Genomic DNA, 22,519 nt, shown 5'->3' with positions numbered 1-22,519 from the left:
TAGGGCAAATATCACCAATTACTATTGCTTTATAGATTTTCATTTCATTTAACATGGAAAAGTACCAAAAAAAGTACTTTTCCACCGTCAAACTTTTACCCTGCCACCCTAAGGCTCAGTTCACTATTTAGATCAATATAAAACTCAAAGTAAAACCAGCCTATAGTTATTATGCTATCTGAAACTCTACTTCCTGAATTGACTTAACACAAAATGATTTGACTCCAATTTTTGTGGGGGGCGTTGAGGTTGCTGTTGGTGACTGACCATCACTGTAGTCACTGGAGAGATGTTGCTTGCGCTTTTTGCCATAGGATTTAACTTTGTCCTTATTGGTGGATGCCTGGGAGTTGTCTGACGAATCGGACGCCTCGCAGTAGTTGACCTGCTGGTGCTGGCCTCGCCTCAGGCCACCCCGTCTCTTCCTGTCTACGTCACTGTCGGTCTTGTCTGATGACCGCTCAGAGTCTGGACAGAGACAGAGAGAGAGAGACAGAGAAAAAGAAAAAGACAATAAGACTATAATTACTAATAAAAACTATTAATTAAATGAGTCCTAAGAACTTTATTTAATTTTATTTAACAATTAACTGTAATAACCTTTACAAAATTTTAATTCCATTTGCATCCTATATCAATATTTTAACCAATTTTAACTATAAGTGACATTCATTCATTCTACTGAATGAAATGAAATCGGTTGTTTCAATACTATCACATTTAACAGTTATTAACTATAGAAACTAAAATTGTGATATTTGGTTACACACACTCATTGATGATTTCTGTCATGTGTGTCTCATATTCTCTGTATTATCTTGTTTGTTATTGTAACCCATTGAGCACGTTTACATGCACACCTTATTCCTGTATTAACCGGAATATTCACAATATTCCGGTTGTGCACGAGTCATGTAAGCACGCACCAAATCCGATTAAGGTCATATTCCGGTTGGAGAGAATTCCGAATAAGACCCCTGGCATATGCCTGTTCCAACCAGAATATTGTGCCATGTAAACACCTTAGTCGGAAAATGCCCTGAACCGGAATATTCAGTCACGACTGCGCATGCTCGACTCGCAAGGAATTCTGTGGCGTCTTTGTTGCTATGGTTACTGCAAGCGGGGAAAATGGCATGGCAAACAGCAGCAAGAGCCAGGAGACTGCAGTCTGCCTTCAGCTAATGAAAGACTTAAATATCATGGAGGATATCGTTGGGAGAAAACATAGAAATAGCGACAGAAGAAGAAGAAAAAGAAGAAGACGAAGAAGACTTCTTCGTCTGTTTTTCCAGCAGACCAGACGCCTATACGCGTGCTGCTGCCCCCCGCAGCTGAGTGTCGCATTATGTAAGAGAGTGGAATACGCCGAAACACGGGAACATGCCAAGTAACATGTAAACGGAATATTCCAGTTGCCACAGCGCAGTTACCTTAACTGGAATATTGACCTGAACCGGAATATGGTGTGCATGTAAACGTAGTCATTGTTTTGTCTACTGTCTCAGCAGTTGGGGAAAAAAAGTCACAGCTTGGCAGTTTTCCTTCTCGTGACTCACCCATCTCTTCATTGCTGTCCTCCTCCTCTTCCTCAGAAAAGCGTCTCCTTGGTTGTCTCAGCCTTTTCCTGGCCCTGCGCTGGGTCATGCTGGGTCGGTATTTAGGTGCCCGTCTGGAGCACGCCCCACTGGCCGAGCTGCCAGCATCACTGCCCACATCGTCAACTTCATCTTCATCGTCGTCATCCACCCCCGACAGACCAAACTCCTCTTCTTCTGAGCTGTAAGACAAAAAAATGACACAAATGTTGAGGTTAGGTTGGGAAAGGGAGAGAGAGAGACAGAGAAAGTAGTATTTTGATGCTTTGGCAAAATTGTTCATAAAACTTTTATGCCATTCAATTGAAATTAAATTGTGTGTGTGTGTGTGTGTGTGAGTGAGAGAGAGTACGAGAGAGAGAGAGCAACAGTATGTCTCCTACAAATGTTGCATTGCCCCTTAATGGCAATAAGTACAATCAGTTTTAAGAATGCCAGAATGAAGAACAAGCTCAGTGCAAATAAAAGATAATGTGCTATCAAATCAACTCTAGGTTTCTTTTCAGCACCATGGCAAGACTGACTAACAGTCATAGCTCCATTGATCCATGCGTTCCTATAGCTATCAGTAATAATGACTTCATGAACTTCTTTAATAATAAGAAAATCACCATCAGAGACAAAATTAACTGTCTTCTGCCTCTTACCAACACCGACCTATCTTCAAACATTGGAACCTTAGTTACTAATGTCATTAACCTGATACATATATTTGGATTGCTTTTCTCCAATCGATGTTCCTGAACTAATCAAGACAATTTTGCCATCTAAACCATCTACCTGTCCCCTAGACCCCATCCCAACCAGGTTGCTTATGGAAATTCTACTCTCTGTTGGCAAATCTCTACTTAAGATGATCACTCTGTCTTTATTAACAGGCTATGTAGCACGCTCCTTTAAACTAGCTGTGATAACAATAGTCAATAGTCAACAAACAATACTCTGAGGACTGAGGATTTAGAGCACCACAGCACAGAGACAGCACTGGTAAAGTTTACTAATGACCTTTTGCTTCGGACAAAGGACTTCTCTCTGTACTTGTCCTGTTAGATCTTAGTGCTGCATTTGACACCATTGACCATCTGATCTCATTATTATGTTCTTATAGAGACTGGGACATTTAATTGGCATTAAAGGAACTGCACTAAACTGGTTTAAGTCCTATCTAGCAGATCGCTTTTAATTTGAACATATTAATGATAAATCCTCCATACACAGAAGTTCTACATGGAGTTCCACAAGGTTCTGTGCTTGGACCTTTACTATTCATTTTGGATATGCTGCCTTTAGGCAATATTATTAGGAAACACTCCATAAATTTTCATTGTTATGCAGATGATACCCAATTATATCTATCAGTGAAGCCAGATGAAATCAGTTAGTTAGCTAAACTCCAAGCATGTCTTCAGACATAAATAACTGGATGACGTGCAATTCTCTACTACTAAATTCAGACAAAACTGAAGTTGTTGTAATAGGCCCTAAATACCACAGAAAAGCATTATCTAATCATGATAGAATCACATTGGCCTCCAGCACCACCACAAGGAATCTTGGAAAAATCATTTCTCAAAAAGATGCAGAGAAACTTGTCCATGCATTTGTTACTTCTAGGCTGGATTTCTGCAACTCTTTACTCTCAGGCTGCCTCAACGAGTCTCTAAAGACTCTTCAGTTGATTCAGGATGCTGCTGCACGTGTATTGACTGGAACTAAGAGGAGAGATCATATTACTCCCATATTAGCTTCTCTGCATTGGCTCCCTGTAAAATCCAAAATAGAATTTAAAATCCTCCTCCTCACTTTCAAAGCCCTTACTGGTCAGGCACCATGTTATCTGAATAAGCTCATAGTGCGTTGCCACCAGCCTGCAGGATTACTTGTGGTTCTTAGAGTATCCAAAGGTATAAGTGGAGGCAGAACCTCCCCCCTCCAATCATGGCAGGTGACCGCCCACCCAGAGCCCAGTTCTGCTTGAGGGTTTTGGCACTGTTTAAAGGGCTTTTTCGTTGCCACTGTCGCCCTGTGCTTGCTCTCGGGGGAGATTTTGGCCCGTGGATTTGGCCAATATCTGTTGTGTTTACAACTGAAACTGTATTGACATTTAAGTAGCCAAATAGCCTTGGCTGAAAATGAGTTGAGTGACCATCAGTGGGGCACCTGAGCATGAATGTAGATCTTTAAAATAGCATGATTATCAGGGACAGAGATATTACAAGATCATTACTTTTGCACACCTGTGGATTGACATTTGTGTGGAGAAGGCCACAGGTCAGCAAAGACAGAGACAAAAGACACACTGGCTACCAAAATATTGTTACTAAATATCTCTAAAAGCAAGTGAAGGGGACAGTGTGCACAAGTCTTTTATTCTGTCCAGGTACATACACTATATTACCAAAAGTATTCGCTCACCCATTCAAATGATCAGAATCAGGTGTCCTAATCACTTGGCCTGGCCACAGGTGTATAAAATCAAGCACTCAGGCATGCAGACTGTGAAACAAGACATTTGTGAAAGAATGGGCCGCTCTCAGGAGCTCAGTGAATTCCAGCGTGGAACTGTCATAGGATGCCACCTGTGCAACAAATCCAGTCGTGAAATTTCCTCGCTCCTAAATATTCCACAGTCAACTGTCAGCTCTATTATAACAAAATGGAAGCGTTTGGGAACAACAGCAACTCAGCCACGAAGTGGTAGGCCACGTAAAGTGACGGAGAGGGGTCAGCGGATGCTGAAGCGCATAGTGCAAAGAGGTCGCCGACTTTCTGCACAGTCAATTGCTACAGAGCTACAAACTTCATGTGACCTTCAGATTAGCCCAAGTACAGTACGCAGAGAGCTTCATGGAATGGGTTTCCATGGCCGAGCAGCTGCAGCCAAGCCACACATCACCAAGTGCAATGCAAAGCGTCGGATGCAATGGTGTAAAGCACGCCGCCACTGGCCTCTAGAGCAGTGGAGACGCGTTCTCTGGAGTGATGAATCATGCTTTTCCATCTGGAAATCTGATGGACGAGTCTGGGTTTGGAGGTTGCCAGGAGAACGGTACATTTCAGACTGCATTGTGCCGACTGTGAAATTTGGTGGAGGAGGAATTATGGTGTGGGGTTGTTTTTCAGGAGCTGGGCTTGGCCCCTTAGTTCAAGTGAAAGGAACTTTGAATGCTTCAGGATACAAAAACATTTTGGACAATTCCATGCTCCCAACCTTGTGGGAACAGTTTGGAGCGGGCCCCTTCCTCTTCCAACATGACTGTGCACCAGTGCACAAAGCAAGGCCCATAAAGACATGGATGACAGAGTCTGGTGTGGATGAACTTGACTGGCCTGCACAGAGTCCTGACCTGAACCCGATAGAACACCTTTGGGATGAATTAGAGCGGAGACTGAGAGCCAGGCCTTCTCGACCAACATCAGTGTGTGACCTCACCAATGCGCTTTTGGAAGAATGGTCAAAAATTCCTATAAACACTCTCCTCAACCTTGTGGACAGTCTTCCCAGAAGAGTTGAAGCTGTAATAGCTGCAAAAGGTGGACCGACATCATATTGAACTCTATGGGTTAGGAATGGGATGGCACTTCAGTTCATAGTATGAGTAAAGGCAGGTGAGCGAATACTTTTGGTAATATAGTGTAGATATTAGAACACAATAAATTAAGCTACACGAAGGTACAGGCACATTTTAATTACAGCAAGCAAGCACTCCAGGCATCATCTACCTGTAAGGATGGGCAATGGGAGGCACAAAGGAAGCACAAAGTCTTGCTAGAACTTCCAGTGCAATATTGATAAAACAAAACCAAAATAAAATACAGCCTTCCTTTTCACCTGGAAGATTATCATCAAATACACTAATAAATGAGCATTTTTTGCTTTTAACAAATTTTAAAAGCAAAAATAAAATGCAGCCTCTCTGCATCTACTGTCTGAATGAATGAGTTTCACCTATAGGTCATAGATGTCCTTCACATCTGGACCTCAAGGCATTCTGAAAAGGCTCCCTCTCAATACAATATTAAAATTTTATGTACTGTGATACCTGCATGCTCATGCTGTGCTCATTTCAAAAACCACAATAAGTGTTTTTTTTTCTTGATGTACAGGACCAAGCCAGTGAATGCTGGCGGGTCATTCCATGTCATTTCAACAAATGGCCCACACATTTGGGTCTCAAAAAATTCTGAAATTTTGACCACTTCTTTATTTATCCAATAGGCACATTGTAAAATTTTAGTTTGCTCGGATGGATACTTTTTGAAATACGGCCAAAAAAAAACGTAAAATGTCACACAGAATGGGCACTTCACTGTGCAGTAAAGTGCCCATTGTGTGCCCATTCTTCATTTTTTAAAAATTGAAAAAAATGTATGACATTTTACAATTTTTTCAATTTTGAGGATAATCACACCAAAATGGTTTCAATTTGTAAAGTAGTCAATTTTATGCATATTTTATGTATGGTGAAAATCAGAATGGGTACTTTACTGTGGAAATTTGGAAGCGAAAACCCGAACTGCATGAATGTGCAGCTTAAGAGATTTGGTAAAAAGTTCATGAAAATGTTGATGTTGTGACAAATAAATACATTTCTGATGCAATGGTCATTATATTTTAGGTTAATAATGAACAAATAATAAACATAAATGAATATAAGACACAGAAGCAAGCTACAATGGTCTAATATTGAGGAATTTCAATATTCACAAGTGGTGAAATAGCCCCATGTTTGGGATCAAAAATAATAATGAAGAACTTGCATAAAGAAAAATTGTTTTATATCCTAAGAAAGAGTAAGCTTTGAACTGACACAAAAACTTTTTTTTGGATTTGGAGAGGCTGTCATCCAGAAACCAATGCATATATCTGACTAACCATTAATTCTTTGAACAGTCCATGTATGTATCTCAAAGCTCTGAAAAAAATCAAGAAGCTGGTGCAAATACAAAGTTGTTTTTTGAAGGCCCAAACATGGTCGACCACGAAGCCTGAGTTTTTTTTTCCATTTTTGAGGGGCTGGCATGCCTACCAGTTATGATGTATGACAGATCTTTGTATGTTGTAAGAGAGTTGGTGGAGGTGTATTATTGTACCACATTTCAATTTCCTATATGGTGTAGTTCCTGAGATACTAACACCTGAAAATAGAGGAAAAATAAGGATGTGCGAAAATCGCGCCAAAACCGACACATAACCCCCTCACTAAATTGACCATATCTCAAAAAGTGTCCATCCGAGCAAAGTAAAATTTTACTGTGTGCCTTTTGGATAAATGAGGAACAACTGGTGAAAATTTCAGAATTTTTTGAGCCCCAAGTGCGTGGGATGTCCTGAAAATTTGTTGAAATGGCATGGAATGACCCTGGCAAGTTTCACTATCCTGCATAATGCATTTGCTGTATATGTGACTCTTTCACTATTACCACCAGCTGGGGGCGACATTGCATTGGAGATAATCTACATAGATTGTAACAGATTCATTCAGTTGTGAGTTTTCTCAAGTGTTGCTGTATTTTACCTTCACAAAGCTCCTCATGTACATGCATGGGAACAACCACAGTCTTGTGCGAAGGGAGACTGCTACTCATTAACTTCACCCCCCTATATTTGCCCAGCCAGGCCAGGGATTCAAACCTGCACACTTCCCATCACAAGTCTCCTCCGCTAGCCTGTATGCTACTACAGTCCTAAAAACATAAACTGATAATTGTTTACCAATGTTTACCATCAATTGGTGGTAATTTCCAACCCTGACTACATCATTTAAAACTCCGATTCTGTGTTACCTGTTGCTGAGCATGAACTCCTCTTCGCTCTCCGCGACAGTGCTATCACTCTCCAGGTCGTTCAGTCTCCGCCTCCTCCTGTTCCGTGCAGAACGAGCCTGGCTTCTGATTGGTCGCTGGGTCTCCTTCCCCTCTTCTGATAGGATGTAGGCCATGTCTTTGCCCCGCCCCCCACCTACAACAGCAAATCCCATTTCTCCTTGAGCCACAGTCATACACAACTTCACTTATTTATTTAATTATTTATTTAATTTGCAGGTTACAGCCATAGAAACTGAAAGGGGTAATTGTACACATTCAGTGATGTCATGGCACCGGCAGAAGAATGTGTTTATGTTGGATGAGCTAACGCTTCTGTTTTCATAAGAAGAAGAATTAAATAATTCTGACAAAAAATCAAAAACAAATTTTTAGCTCTTGATTTTAATTCAGATTAAAAAAAATCACTGGTTTTCAGAGTAGTTGGGCTTCCTGAAAGGTTGTTGGTGGCTTTGGCATAAATCTTATTCAATAATTTTGAACACCGCAGTTCATTAGGATTAACTTACCTGACAACATCTAATTAGCTTACAGTAACAATAGTCTGAATTAGCTTCTAATCATTTTTAATAATTCCTGCAGCACATCAGAAAAATGTGACAACTAACTGATTTCTTTGTTGGTTTTTTTCCCCTGTTGCTGCCTTTCCTGTTGCTGACTTCTTGGTTGATTCCTTGCCTATGATTTGCTTCAATACATTCAATTTGAACTGAAAACTCCTTGTGGTGGTATTGAGTTGTTTGGATCTGTTGGCTTTGGTTATATGCTTTTATGGGTTCAAGGAAGGGGTTTTGTTTCTTTTCCTCATCTTTTGAACCTTATGTACGGTTGACTAATTGACAAAAAAAAAATTCGGACTCACACCCTGATGACGTATTGTTAGGCGCTGACCTAACTGGCACCCCAAGCATTCCAGTCGTACCGTTATAATATTATATTATAACTAGAAAATTTCAGTGGAAAGGTTGAATGTGCCTGTTGCTCTACGCATATGGTGGTTTGTGTAGTTGCCATGGTCTTGCTCAGAAAAACATTAATACACTCCGCAAGGGACGGGAATCAAATCAGGGATCTTCCGACTGCAAGACTACTGCTCTACCCACTGAGCCAGTTCATCTACTGTGCTTCTCATTGATGTAAATTTCAAAATGTTATTGATTTGAAGCTGCTACCACTAGATTTAGCAGAAGATGCTGAAAAAGTTGATGTACCCCATCTGTACATTAGTTACAAAAAATGTGTGAAGGCACATACACACAAGTACCTGTCTAACAGGCAATGTGAGGGCATTACAGCTGGCAAAAATGTTTTTCAAAATGGTGCCGCCAGCTTTTGATGTTGCTATTGTCCACTGCCAGTGTCACTTTGTTTCAATTTGATACTGGTGGATTCAGCAAAAAATGATGAAAGGATTGAGTTATGAATGAATCAATGAATCAATGAATGAATAAAGTCTTACTCTTGAACATTCCAACCCCCATCACTTCTGAAATTTAATGTAACTCAGTGTAACACAGAATGGTGCTGCCATCTAGTGGTTCTCCTTTTTAACTGCATCATATCATCTGCTGAAACATTCTTCAAAGTTAACCTGTGTTTTCTCCCAAGGTTCAACAGATATCAAGATGACATTTTACACAAAAAAAATTCCACTAGTGCTGACCAGTTTAAACTTCAAATGAAAAGATATTAATAATTCCATAGTTAAGAAAATTTTCTCATACTTTACTCTTTTCTATAGAGATGTTGCCATGTTTATATTTATTTAATTTTACTTTTTGCTAAGTTTCATATCCATAAATGTGAATTTGCAGGCAAAAGCCACAATTCCTTGTATTAATGAAGGAAGACGTCACAGACATACAGAGACACACATTTATGTAACACAGTATGGTGCTGCCTTCTAGTGCTTCTCTTTTTTAACTGCATCGTCATCAGTCTTCAAACTGAAACTGTGTTTTCTTCTCAAGTATAGCAAATATCAAGATGATATTTTACACACCAAAAAATGTCACTGGTGCTGTCCTGTTTAATTAATAATTTCATAGTTAATGAAATTTTCTCAGACTTCACTCTTTTCTATATAGGTCATATTCGGTGGCCATGTTTATGATAACATGGACGATATGAATGCCTCTTTTATTAATTTAATTTTACTTTTTACAAAGTTTCATACCCATGAATGTAAATTTGCTGGCAAGAAGCCACAATTCCTTGTATTAATGAAGGCAATGGAGCATTATTTTTTGACTATTTCTTCATGACAAAACAAAAAGTCAGTCACCGCAGTAAATATGTGCTATGGATTTATGTGTGATTTATTTTGTGCTGACCTGTTTAAAACTTGAAATGGAGTTTTTCGGGTAAATTATGAGGGAATGGTGAGGTTGCAATTTCTGCTAGTTGAATGTGTTACTGTGAAAAAACGGAAAGTCAGATCAATTTGAAAATTGACACACCACTTCTCCTCACCAATTTTCGTATTAACTATGAAATTTGTGATATATGCAACAACAACAAAAAAAGTTACAAAAAAGACTATCACAGTTAACTCAAAGAAACATTGTACACATTTATAGTCAACAAAGAGTCAACAAATAATGCTCCACTTCCTTTCTTAATACAAGGAATTGTGGCTTATTGCCTGCAAATTTATGGATATGAAACTTACAAAAAAAGTAAAATTAAATTAATCTAAACATGGAAACCAAACATTACATCTCTATAGAAAAGATTGAGGTCTGAGAGAATTTTCTTAACTATGAAATTATTCATATCTTTCTATTTCAAGTTTACACAGGTCAGCACCAGTGGCAAGTTTTCTGTGTGTAAAATGTCATCTTGATATCTGTTGTACTTTGGTAGAAAACACAGGTTAGGTTAGAACAGTATATTGAAAGAAGACTAGCAGCTTGCTCCAATGGGTCAATCAAAAGCCAGCGGCACCATTTTTTAAGCGTTTTTGCTAGTTTTTGCCATGCCCTCACACTGTCTGTTAAACAGGTACTTTTTGTCTGTGTGCCTTCACACATTTTCTTGAAACTAACATACAGATAATGTAATCTACTTTTTCAGCATCTTATGCTCAATCCATCATAGCAACCTCAAATACATACCAAATTGGAATTTACTGCTATCACAGACAGTGGAGTAAGTGCGGCTCAGTGGGTAGTGCTGTGTGTTTGTAACTGAAGGATCCCCAGTTCAAATCCCATCTTCACCACAGGTTGTTGGTTTTGTTTCTGAGCAAGACCATGGCAACTACACAAACCACTATACGTAACAGCAGGCACATTCAAAATTTCCTCTGACATTTTTGTCTAGTTATTATATATTACATTATATTGTTATATTTGAAGTGCCTGGATTGCTCTCTTATGTATGTTTCCAGGAACTCCCAACACTTTCTCAATCTTTGTTTGATAATATAGAGCAACCAGTCATCCTTTTTCTGTCAAAGTTAATCAATCAGTTGCTCAAGGATGGCTGCAGGTAGGCTCACAATGCTAGAATTCCCTAACTATGCCCATTCTGCCGAACTCAGTTTCTATGGTTGCACCATATTGTGTCAACAACTGATCTTTTTTCATAAAATTCCTTAATATATCTAAAAACTGAATGGAAGCTCTCTGATATTGCAGTGTATCAATGTTTGGTGAACAACATAACACACACACATTTATTTCCCAGACATGTCTTCTCACCTCCTCCACAAACCTCTCTGATATCCTCCTCTATGGCCTCATCAATGGCGTCATCAAAGTCATCAAACCTGTAACACACACACACACACACACACACACACACACACACACACTGCTATTAATTTTACTGTTACTGTTAGTTTGTCGTGTTCCTGTTTTAAGAATTTGTGAAGACTAGATTTCCTTGTAAATATATTACAAAGTCTTGTGATTTGAACAATTTGCTACATTTTTTGCCAGCTACTTAAGAATTTTACAAAACGATTGTCAAACGATCGCAAATCGCCACATCTTTTTTGGACACAACTGCAATTCACGCTTTTTTTTCCCCTCTTTTTTATACCCAAGCATTTAAATAAGAGCCATGCCGGCATTTAAGGTGGTACATCAGTCAAAACTGAATTTGAAATACAGACAGAAATACCCTCCAGTCAGAAGCCTCGCCCTTTAACTTTAAAACTACCACTGCCACACCTCACTCACCTGTAGCTGATGCACTTCCTGGTTCTGGTCGACCTCCTCCCAAGGTTTTTACTCTTTTTGGAATCTTTCTTCTTCACTGATTTCTCCTCTTCCTCTTCATCTCCCTCCTTGAACAAATATGACAGGTGCTTTTCAGGGTTGTGCAGTACAATGAAAACCAACATTTCCTTTTCACTGAGTCAGTGGGCATAGCCATGTGGTCTAGGATTTATATCATCACTTTATCAGTTAGTGTACCAATACTACTGCTTTTGCCATTAATAATAATACGTATAAATATGAGTTTCCATTTCCACTCAGGCTGAGAGCTGTTTCAAAGAATTTCATTTGTATGGGTTTCACAAAAGAGCGTTTAACGGCGTAGCCCATTTAAAGTCAGAAGTCAGAAATTTCCAGACATTAGGTAATGATTCTCACTTCAGTGACTGTTTTTTAGAAAGTGGGAGCGCAGCTGGTAAATTTAGGGTTAAATTTAAATTTAAGGTGAGAATCTAATATGAGTACATTTTTGCCCCTTTTCCACCAAAAAGCACCTGGTGCTAGTTCGCTGCTGGTGCTAGAGCCAGTGCTTAACTGGTTCCAACAAAGAACCGGTTTGCTTTTCCACCGGCCAAGAGCCAACCGGAGTCAAGTCAGAGCCACGTCATTACGTCAGCGGAAAACCTGATGACGTGGGTGTGCGAGACGCTCGCTTGGAATCACAATAACACACATGGATGACAAACGCAAGTACTGCTTGTGTGTTTACAAGCCTACAATGAAATCCAGAGGCAAAAAACGCATTTATCGCTGGCTACCCGTCAGATTCATGGTCGGAACGAATGGTGACTATGTTTAGCTATACGATTATAGCGTTCGCTGTTCCCGTTTGGGTCTGTAACCCCGCCCACCAATGGCGTGGGGGGTCGCGTAATCAGTTCTTTCTCTGGCTCCTGTTTAGCCCCTGCTTGAAGTTGGTGCTTGCTTGGAACCGATTTGGAACTAGTTTGGCCCATGCTTGGGTCATGGAAAACAAAAGAACTGGTGCTAAGTCAGGCGCTGGCCCCAAACCAGCCCTGGAACCGCTTTGGTGGAAAAGGGGTATTTAAGTATTATATAGGCTAACAGTAATGGAGTGTAGTGTTTACAGTGCATGTCCCAATGCTGACATTACAGGTAACTGCATCTTAGAAACTTGATATAGCTGATATATTTGTCTGAATTTCCACTTTGAATTCTGCCTTTTAGGACCATTCAGCTGCATTTTCTCCAGTAGGAATTTAAAATTTCCAGCTTGCCAACATCTCTGGAATGCAGTACTACTGCTTCATGGTCTAAATGCTGTTTCAAAGCCAGGGACTGGAAAAAGCATGATGGTTGCTGCTCCTGCTCTAAATCTATATCCTCCTTGTCAAAGTTTTCTCCACCTACATGAGTGTTTACTACAACTCTTTCTATTTTGTTTTACTAAATGGATGACATAGTGTACAACCCAACTTTGAATACTACACAGCTGCCATATAAGCATCTAAAAAGGAAAATATAGCAAAGAAGAGAAGACTACCCATTTTGTTGTGATGTGTCTTGTTCTGGGTGGGTATGCAGTGATCTACAGGGTGCTGGGAGGCTGAGTTGGGGTGTATGGGTTTTGGTTTGGGCTATGTGGGTTGTATTGTATTGTGTTGTATGTGGTGAATTGGTCTTGTGGGTTTTTTTTTTTTTTTTTTTTTTTTTTATTGTGTGGACCTCAGGAAGAATAGTTACTACCCAGGTAGCAACTAAGGAAACAAGTAAACAAATAAACAATTAAAGTTTTGAATGCATGAGTGAATGTACTCACAGGAATGATGTTCTCTACACTGATTCCCACATAGACCAGACGCTCTCTCCTGGATGGACAGGGAGAGAGAGGAGGTACAAAATACACATGAATTTAGATTTGGGATAATAAATAGTTACAAAGTCAATCTGTGTGTGTATGCTTACCTCCTCTCAGCCCTTTCCTTCTTCTTTAGAGCACTGTCCAGATTCTGCAACTGCTCCTCCAGTCTCTCACACAGCAGCTTCTACAGCAGCACGATGGAGGACAATCAAACAACCATGTATCTTGTCATTTTACGACTTGTGACTCTTTTGTATTTCAACCTGATTGCTCACATGTAAGTAAAATTCTGACTGAACTATGACTGAAATGATCAGTGATTTTGTAATATGCTTCCTTATGAAATAGTTATGTTTATGAGGATGTAATCACCAGTAACAGTCATATGCTGATTAGTCAATGTCTGGTACATCCGTTACATTGAAATATATGTATAGATTTGCTGAATGTAAAAGCATGTTTACTACATTTTGAATTAGAGCTGTCTCATTTTGTCACACACACACAGCTAACATACATGTTGGCAGGGCGGGCAGAACCACTCTCCATCTGGAATCAGCATGAGAGGCGGCCGCAAGCAGGCAGTGTGGTAACCACTGTCACAAGAGTCACAAAGCAGGATCTGTGGAGACACCCGCACACACACACACACACACACACATTAGCTGGTTTTCTACCCAGATAACCTGGATAAAGTATTACCAGAAGAGAACCAAGATACTGGATTTTTTGCCGATGTCTAATATGTATGTATAACATCCAATATTTATTTTATGCAACAGCTTCTTTCCAACAGAACTGTAAGATTCATCCTAGTTAAACAGGCTTGGATGATACTCTCCCAGAGATCATCTTGACAACAGCCACAATCAGGGCAAATCTGACCTATTTCACATATTGGCAGGAATTTTCATTTCAGTCTAATACTGGTATTTCGTTTTAAAGCTGACATTGGCAGATACCAATGATGTGCTGATATTATCATGCATCCCTAATTACCAGGGTAACTTTTCAAGGAATTAAAAGGTTCCTTCTGCCAGTTGTTGTCTGCTGTCTCTCTTAAGCCAAAGAGATTGGAGAAACTTTTCAACACAGCGGAAAATTTAACCCTTAAGTTCAAGTGAAACCATGAAACTCAGCAATCTAGAGTAACATGTAGGGCTGGGTATTGATTCAGATTTTCCAGATCGATTCAATTCGATATTACAAGGTCCCGATTCGATTCGATTCGATTCGAGAAATAATGCATGGCTCCAGAGTTTTAATGAGGCTTCGGAAACCATCGTTTTCAACGACGCTGTATGGTCGTATGTACTTCCATATAAAAATAGCAACAGCCTCAGTTATTTTGTGTGCACGTTTAGAGTTTGCTGGTAACTTACACGCCAATACCTGCTCCAGGTTGGCTTGTTTGAGCCATGCCGACTGTGTTTCTGGGTGATGTCTTGTTAAAAGGTTGCGGAGATTCGTCGTATTTCCACAGTATTTTACCTTGCTGCTGCATATCTTGCATTATACAACACATAGATCCGACTGATCAACCTGATAGGTCAATCAGACGTTTAGAATGTGCTCAAATGAGCATGACAGCACGGCTAGCCGTGCTCAAATTAAAATAATATTTTCATCACTGAAAATATTACTCCGATGTTTCACCGAAACCTGCATCAAAAGCCACTGTCAACTTTGTTCGCCTGCACAATGGACCGTTTTGTTGGCTATAACTTTGTTCTTGTTATTAATGTGTTAATGTTATCAGTTATTAATCAGCCTATTAATCGTTATTCATTTGTTTATTCTTTATGAGCTGCCTAGGCCATTGATTTAATTAATTTGTCAATTTGTTTGCATCTGTATACTGAAATGAACATTTAATAAATCAACACATCTGTGAAAACTGTCCTCTTTATTTCAGAGGTAAATTGATAATTGCCTGAAAAGGTGATTAGCAAAAGCCCCCGAAAGGTGGGGTTGAAATGATGTAACTGTTCAGCCTTAATGTTACTGCTTACTTTTGTTACTTTTGCTGCTTAGCCACATTAATCGGAGCTGACGTTAAATTGGAGTGACACACCCCCAGCTGAAATAAAACATCTGCCCGTGAGTTTATTTAAAGATATATGTTGCCGACACTGGAAAGCAGGAGCCTGCATTTAAATATAACTGTTGATATAAGTTGGTTGTAGATAAAGATCAGCTGTGCTGCTGAGTCGTTGTCACGGCACCTGTTAGATTAAAAATGACTGAGAAGTCGGCAGAAGTATAACTATCAGTCCATGAAAAAAAAAATTTTTCCAGTGGATATTCTAGCTACAACATGATTGAGCTAGCAAAGCAGTTTTGTGTTGCTATGTGTGGTATTTATTCAGTTTTGGGGAATCACGACGTACAGAAAACATGATAAGCCCAAGTTGGCTGGCTGACAAGGACTAGTTAACGTTAGATCTCATGTATTTCCGCTGAAACGGAGAGAATACTTCAATGATGACGCATTACTATTGTGACAATCTTGACAGTCAAGCACACCCTCTCATGTAATAATGCTTAATATCGCTTGTTTTTTGTCCAAGTCGTCGTTTTCCTCGTGCTTGTTAAATCTGAAATACATCCAAACATCAGCTTTCAAACTCGCTGGCGGTGCCTTCAGTGGTGTACTTGCTCCAGCCATGTTGTTTGACTACTGGCAGTAACAACATCCCATGAGATCTCGTGCCATGAAATGCAGCGCTAAATGCTGGTCACGCGAGACTAGCTGGGTTGATACCACAGGCTTCTTCTCTGCACCATACGTCCAAAGAAGAAAAAAATAGTTCAATTAAAAGAACGATTTTTGGATTTTATGAATCGATATCGAACTATTTAAAAGGGAATTGATTAAAATCGATTAAATTGATTTTTTAACCCAGCCCTAGTAACAAGGTTTTCAAATGACTACAGTAAACAAATTTAAGATACTAGTATGAGCTACCATCACTCAAACAGTCCGCTCTCACCAGTTCAGGGTGGTTGGGCAGGCCACAGTGTGTGCAGGCGTCTTCGTTGGGAACCTCCTCGGACTGACTGGACTCCTCAGAGTCGCTCCCTCCTTCCATCTCTTCCTCCCCTCGCTCCCTCCGTTTGTCCTCCTCCTCGTCCCTTTGCCCCCTGCCCCTCTCCTCCTCCTGCACTCCCTCTTTCAGTTTACGCCTCTTAGACCGAGGGTTGGACCACCTGGCACGCCGATGCCTCCGTTTACCCTGAGGATGCAAAAAAAATATGATTTCAGTGTGCAGTTATCAATATGATGTACAGAGAAAAACACAGAAATTCAAGAAATCTGTTACCCTTCGTTTTCTTGTTTGCCCAACAGACTCTGCTTTTCTGTCTTTCTTTGGTGGTGACCTCTGCTGTTCTTCGTCCTCTTCCTCCTCCTCCTCCTCTTCCTCCTCCTCCTTCACTCTAGAAGGCAGCGCCTGCTTCCTCTCTGCTTTCTTGCGCTGGCTCTCAGCCACCTTTGAGCTCGGCCTGCAGATCGGCAAAGCAGAGGATCTTCAAGAGAGGAGGTGTGGACGGGAGTGAACAGGGGTTAATGGTGGTGAATGAAACTTGATGCTCACACTTAACCTTGTACAAGCTGTGAAAAATGCTTACATTGCAGCAACATGAATACATGAACATGAGTGTGGTCATGTTCATGTATTCATGTTGTGGTCATGTTTAGTTCACAACATCCACGGTGCGAAAAGGTTCCCTGTATATCCTTTTCCCATGTCAGGCCACCTGTGCCAAATAGGGTACTGGGTGGGGCCACTGATATGTGCTCTTTTAGTCAATCAGAAGAGATGAGAGATTTGTCTGAATTAGGTTTGTATGTTTGTAAATGCAGTATTTTTGAACACTGATGTACATTAATGTTTTTTTTTTTTTTCTTTTTTCCCCAGTAGTGAAATATGAACTATATTGTGTTTCCCTCTCTTGGCTGCTTGTCCCCTGTCTAATGGAATGGTCCAAATAGGGAGCGGCCAGGAGAGGTATAAAAAGCCAGACTTTTTATACCTGTTTTGATGGCTGCTTGCTATGAGGCAGTATTGTTGCAGATGTTTTTTGTTTTTTTTTTCAGTTTGTTTGCTCTGTTAACTTTTCTGGGACTTTTGGTTTGTTTGTTGTTTTGGTAAATAAAACCATTTTTTTGTATGGACTTCTGCCTCTGAGCTGTTCCTCCACTCAACGTTTTGGTATCATTTTTGCTAATTTCCAGTACTAGACAGCCACACCAAAATCCCACATATAGTATTACCAGCCGTAATGCTACAATTGGTGGCAGTGGTGGGATTTGTTTTTTATCACTGAGAGACTGGAGGACAAGAAGAAACCAGGGCACTATACCACCAGGAGCGCGCAGAGGGCTATGCAGAGAGACCCTGGAAAAGGGCATGGAGGACCTGGCCATGGGAGAAGACAATGGTGATCCCAGGGGACAGGACAAAGGAGGCTTTGATCAGCTGTATGCCTTGCTGCAGAGACAGATGCAGATCGAGGAGAGAGAGGCCTGCAATCAGGAGCAGTGTCCAGGTCCAGCTGAACCAGGTGCGGGACGAGATGGAGGCACACAGGCGGTCAGCAGTCAAAATGAGTCAGGAGCCTGATGGCCCAGAACAAAGGGGTGTATCATCAGAGGTTCCACCTGTTATATTAGTGGACCTACAACACCAGATGTCAATCCTCACCTCCAAATGGGGTCAGCAACCTGGAGCAGAGCCATCATCCCAAAATTGGAAGAGGGGGATGATATTGAACAATATCTGACCACATCTGAGCGGCTAGCCACAGCCTACAGGTGGCCCCGGGCAGAGTGGGCTGTGCAACTGTTCCCCCATCTGACTGGTAAGGCCAGAAGTACCTATGTTGCTATGGATGTGAATGAGTCAATGGACTATAATAACGTCAGAGATGCCATTGTTGCAAAATATGAGATAAATGGAGAAATGTATCGTCAGAGAATCCAGGAACCAGACATCCGCCCAGGGGAGACTCCTTGGGAGCTTTACCATCGACTTAAAGACCTCTACAAGAAATGGGTGAAGCCAGCACAAAAGACAGTGGAAGAGGTCGGGGAGGTCCTGATCCTGGAGCAGTTTCTCTGCACTCTGTTGCCCTGAGTGTGGGTGAAAGAACACAATCCTCAGACTGGCCAAAGAGCTGCGGAGCTGGTAGAGGCGTTCATGTCGGCATGGAGGGGACCAAAAGTCTTCCGGCATGACAACAATCAGCAACCAACCACACCCAAGGGTAAGTATGCGGGGTTTGGTGGGATGGTCTCAATCTTAGGGAGGAATGCAGAGGGCCAGATATAAGATTCCCTGAGAGTACAGCAGGAAAAATAAACTGAACCTGTTATTTTTGTGGAAAGGAAGGTCACATAAAGTCACATAAAGCCCAAATGTCCAGCCCTAAAAGTTATAGGTGCCCATGCAATGTGTTGTGTTCCCAGGCCCACTGCACCGCAAGTAAGTGTTCAAGAAGTTAGGGGTAAAATGCAAACTGCCACAGTCTCAGTTAATGGCACACCAGCCACTGGACTATTAGACTCAGCCAGCACGCAGACTATGGTCATGCCCTACCTAGTTCAGCAGCAGCAGATTGGTGATGGGGAGGTAGATGTTTGGTGTGTGCATGGTGATAAACGTCCTTATCCTACAGTGCATGTGTATCTTGAAGTGCAAGGTCAGTCTTACCTTTTGGAGGTTGGTGTAGTGCCAGGTTTGAGTCCCCCAGTACTGCTAGGCCAAGATATACCTAAGCTACCCAAGCTACTGGAGGAGAAAAAGCCAGTTAACATGGTGGTAACCCCAGCAAAAACCAGAGCGGTTGCCAGCCAGTCTCCAGAACCCAATACTCACTCATACTGGCTGGAACAGCTTCCCTTTAGCCGGGCAGAGCTCCCAAGGGAAAGTAATGGTAAGGTTAAGAAGAGTAAGCGGCAGAGAAAGAGGGAGAAGTTGATGGGGACCGTAAAGCAGCAGCAGTCACAGGCCTCAGAACCTGAGCAGTCAGCAGGAGACACTTGGTGGAGTTGGTGGGAAGTTCCTAGGGACCTCAGCCAGCTACAGAGGGAGGACATCACTCTACAGACTGCCTTTGACAAGATAACTGAGATAGATGGAGTGAGCACAGGTGTAGCCCCCTCCTTGGCCGGAGAGAGTTATCTGTTGAGGAAGGGATTGTTATACCATCAGCCAGAAGGGGGAGCCGCTGAGCAGCTGGTAGTACCACAAAGCTTGAGAGAGAAAGTTTTGACACTGGGCCACAGTATACCTTGGGCAGGTCACCTGGGCAGTGTTAAGACTTTAGACCGTATTGCCAGTAAATTCTTTTGGCCAGGCTTGTATGTGGATATTCAAAAGTTTTGTAAAACCTGTCCTGAGTGTCAGCTGACCAGTCACAGGAAAGGCAAGCAGTTCCCTTTGCAGCCCATGCCAATAACTTATGTTCCATTTTCCAGGATTAGCATGGATATTGTAGGGCCTCTAGAGCAGTCTAAGTCAAGTTACAGGTACATACTGGTAATATGTGACTACGCTCCTCGTTACCCAGAAGCTTTTCCTCTGAGATGTATTACTGCTAGGGCCATAGCCCCTGCTCTCATGCAGCTTTTTTCCCAGGTGGCCATCCCCCAAGAAATAGTGACAGACCACGGAACTGCTTTTCTATCCCAGACCCTACACCAGGTGTATAGTCTGTTAGGGATTAAGAGTATTAGGATCATTCCTTACCATCCCCAGACTGATGGGTTAGTGGAAAGGTATAACCAAAACCTGAAGGCGGTGCTAAGGAAGTTTGTGGCTGAAGATGGAAAAGACTGGGACTGTTAGCTGCCGTGTCTGCTTTTCTCTTACAGGGAGGTCCCTCAAGCTTCAACAGGATACTCGCCCTTTGAACTCTTGTATGGGAGGCAAGTGAGACGACCCCTTGATGTGCTCAGAGACACCTGGGAGCCACCTAGCAGCGCACAGCCAGTCCCTGTCCTCCAGTATGTCCTACAAATGAGAGAGAAGATGGAGCAGATGACAACACTAGTGCATGCCAACATGGAGGAAGCCCAACAGAGACAAAAGGACTGGTTTGATAAGAAAGCCAAGGCCAGAGTTTTTCAACCAGGGCAGGAGGTCCTGCTGCTGCTATCCACCACGGAGAACAAGCTGCTAGCCAAGTGGCAGGGACCATTTATAATTCTCAGGAAGATGGGTCCAGCTACATATGACCTTGACATGCCTCACCATCACAAGAAGAAGCAGACATATCATGTCAACCTCCTCAAAGAATGGCAACCCCAGCCTGTTCATGCCAGCCAGCAGCTCTTGGTCCAGGCTATAAAGATGGAGCAGGATTAAACTGATCAGTTTTTTCCCAGAGACAAAGGTGAAACTCAAATTCACCTGGACCTCTCACACCTATCCCCAGAGATGCAGAGGGAGCTGTTGGCCACTGTTCCTCCAGATTTGTTCCAAGACAAACCGGGTTACACCACCCTGGTGGAATACAGCATCATCCTGGACAATCCTACACCTGTCCGCCAGAAGATGTACCGGGTCCCACAGCGGCTGCTCCCTGCCCTAAAGGAAGAACTGGAGGTAATGATGTCACTGGTGATCATCGAAAGGTCACACAGTGAGTGGAGTAGTCCTGTAGTGCTAGTGCTTAAGAAAGATGGCACCATTAGATTTTGTATTGACTTTTGTAAACTTAACTCCCAGGCAAAGTTTGATGCTTACCCAACTCCCAGACTAGATGACTGCCTTGAGCGTGTTGGCCAGGCTCAATACATTAGCACTTTGGACTTATGCAAAGGGTATTGGCAGGTGCCTCTTGCTCCAGAAGCCCAACAGTACACTGCCTTTAGAAATCCCCAGGGTCTTTTCCAGTTTACTGTCATGCCATTCGGTCTACAGGGTGCTCCAGCAACTTTCCAGTGGCTTATGGACAAGGTCTTGGAGGGAACAGGAGCCTTTTCAGCTGCCTAACTGGATGACATTGTCATTTTCAGTCTCACCTGGGAGGACCATCTGCGTCATTCTACAGCGGCTTCAGAAGGCAGGACTGATGGTTCAGCCCAAAAAGTGTTCTCTGGCCCAACTGGAAGCGAAGTATCTGGGCTATTTGCTGGGCTGTGGAGTGATCCGGCCCCAACAAGACAAGGTGCAGGCAGTGAAGGACTGTCATCGTCCAGGCATGAAGAAGGAGCTCAGGTCCTTCCTTGGCTTAGCTGGGTGGTACCGGCAATTTGTTCCCCACTTCGCCACCCAAGCAGTCCCTTTAACAGACCCAACATGGAAATCCAACCCTAATCAACTGCCATGGGAGGAAAAGCATGAACAAGCATTCCTTGACCTGAATGGGGCACTCTGCACTGAACCAGTATTACAGAGCCCAGACTTCAAACAACCTTTTGTTGTCCAAACAGATGCCTTTGGTGTGGGTCTGGGGGCTGTCCTGCTTCAGGGTGAAGGAAATGACCGAAAGCCAGTGGCTTATGTCAGTCGGAAACTATGGCCACGAGAGACCAGGTACTCAGCCATTGAACTGGAGTGTCTGGCTATAAAGTGGGCCTTGGAGACCTTCAAATACTATCTGCTGGGCAGAGACTTCAAACTAGAAACTGACCACTGGGCCCTGCAGTGGCTCAATAAAATGAGAGACTCAAACAACTCCAGATGGCTGCTAGAGATGCCAATGTTGTGTCAGACTTCCTGTCTCGCCATCCTGATGGCGAGCTTCCAGGGGAGGGGGAAATGTGAAAAGGTTCCCTCTATAACCTTTTGCTGCTCATTTAGTCAATCAGAAGAGATGAGAGATTTGTCTGAATTAGGTTTGTATGTTTGTAAATGCAGTATTTTTGAACACTGATGTACATTAATGTTTTTTTTTTCTTTTTTTCCCCAGTAGTGAAATGTGAACTATATTGTGTTTCCCTCTCTTGGCTGCTTGTCCCCTGTCTAATGGAGTGGTCCAAATAGGGAGGGGCCAGGAGAGGTATAAAAAGCCAGACTGGCAGTGAGGAAGTGGATTGT

The 22,519-nt window shown here is 42.0% G+C and overlaps 1 protein-coding gene across 2 annotated transcripts in view; it reads right to left on the bottom strand.

Moving 5' to 3' along the window:
- The window catches only part of rsf1a (remodeling and spacing factor 1a), a 40,030-nt gene that overhangs the window by 7,043 nt on the left and 10,468 nt on the right, over window positions 1–22,519 (bottom strand). The window contains exons 8-17 of one of the 2 annotated variants that reach the window (XM_030066473.1): window positions 16,796–17,000; window positions 16,466–16,708; window positions 13,990–14,094; window positions 13,577–13,656; window positions 13,431–13,479; window positions 11,612–11,718; window positions 11,129–11,196; window positions 7,386–7,560; window positions 1,560–1,780; window positions 268–468 (exon numbers count right to left, since the gene is read on the bottom strand). In XM_030066473.1, coding sequence (XP_029922333.1) covers window positions 268–468; window positions 1,560–1,780; window positions 7,386–7,560; window positions 11,129–11,196; window positions 11,612–11,718; window positions 13,431–13,479; window positions 13,577–13,656; window positions 13,990–14,094; window positions 16,466–16,708; window positions 16,796–17,000 — 1,454 coding nt within the window. The remainder of the gene's footprint in view (window positions 1–267; window positions 469–1,559; window positions 1,781–7,385; window positions 7,561–11,128; window positions 11,197–11,611; window positions 11,719–13,430; window positions 13,480–13,576; window positions 13,657–13,989; window positions 14,095–16,465; window positions 16,709–16,795; window positions 17,001–22,519) is intronic. The other variant, XM_030066474.1, reaches the window with a different exon arrangement.

This window comes from Myripristis murdjan, chromosome 13, assembly GCF_902150065.1.
Source record: "Myripristis murdjan chromosome 13, fMyrMur1.1, whole genome shotgun sequence".
NCBI lineage: Eukaryota > Metazoa > Chordata > Actinopteri > Holocentriformes > Holocentridae > Myripristis > Myripristis murdjan.
The sequence above is the reverse complement of the archived record's forward strand: the minus strand, read 5'-3'. Positions and strand labels throughout refer to the sequence as shown.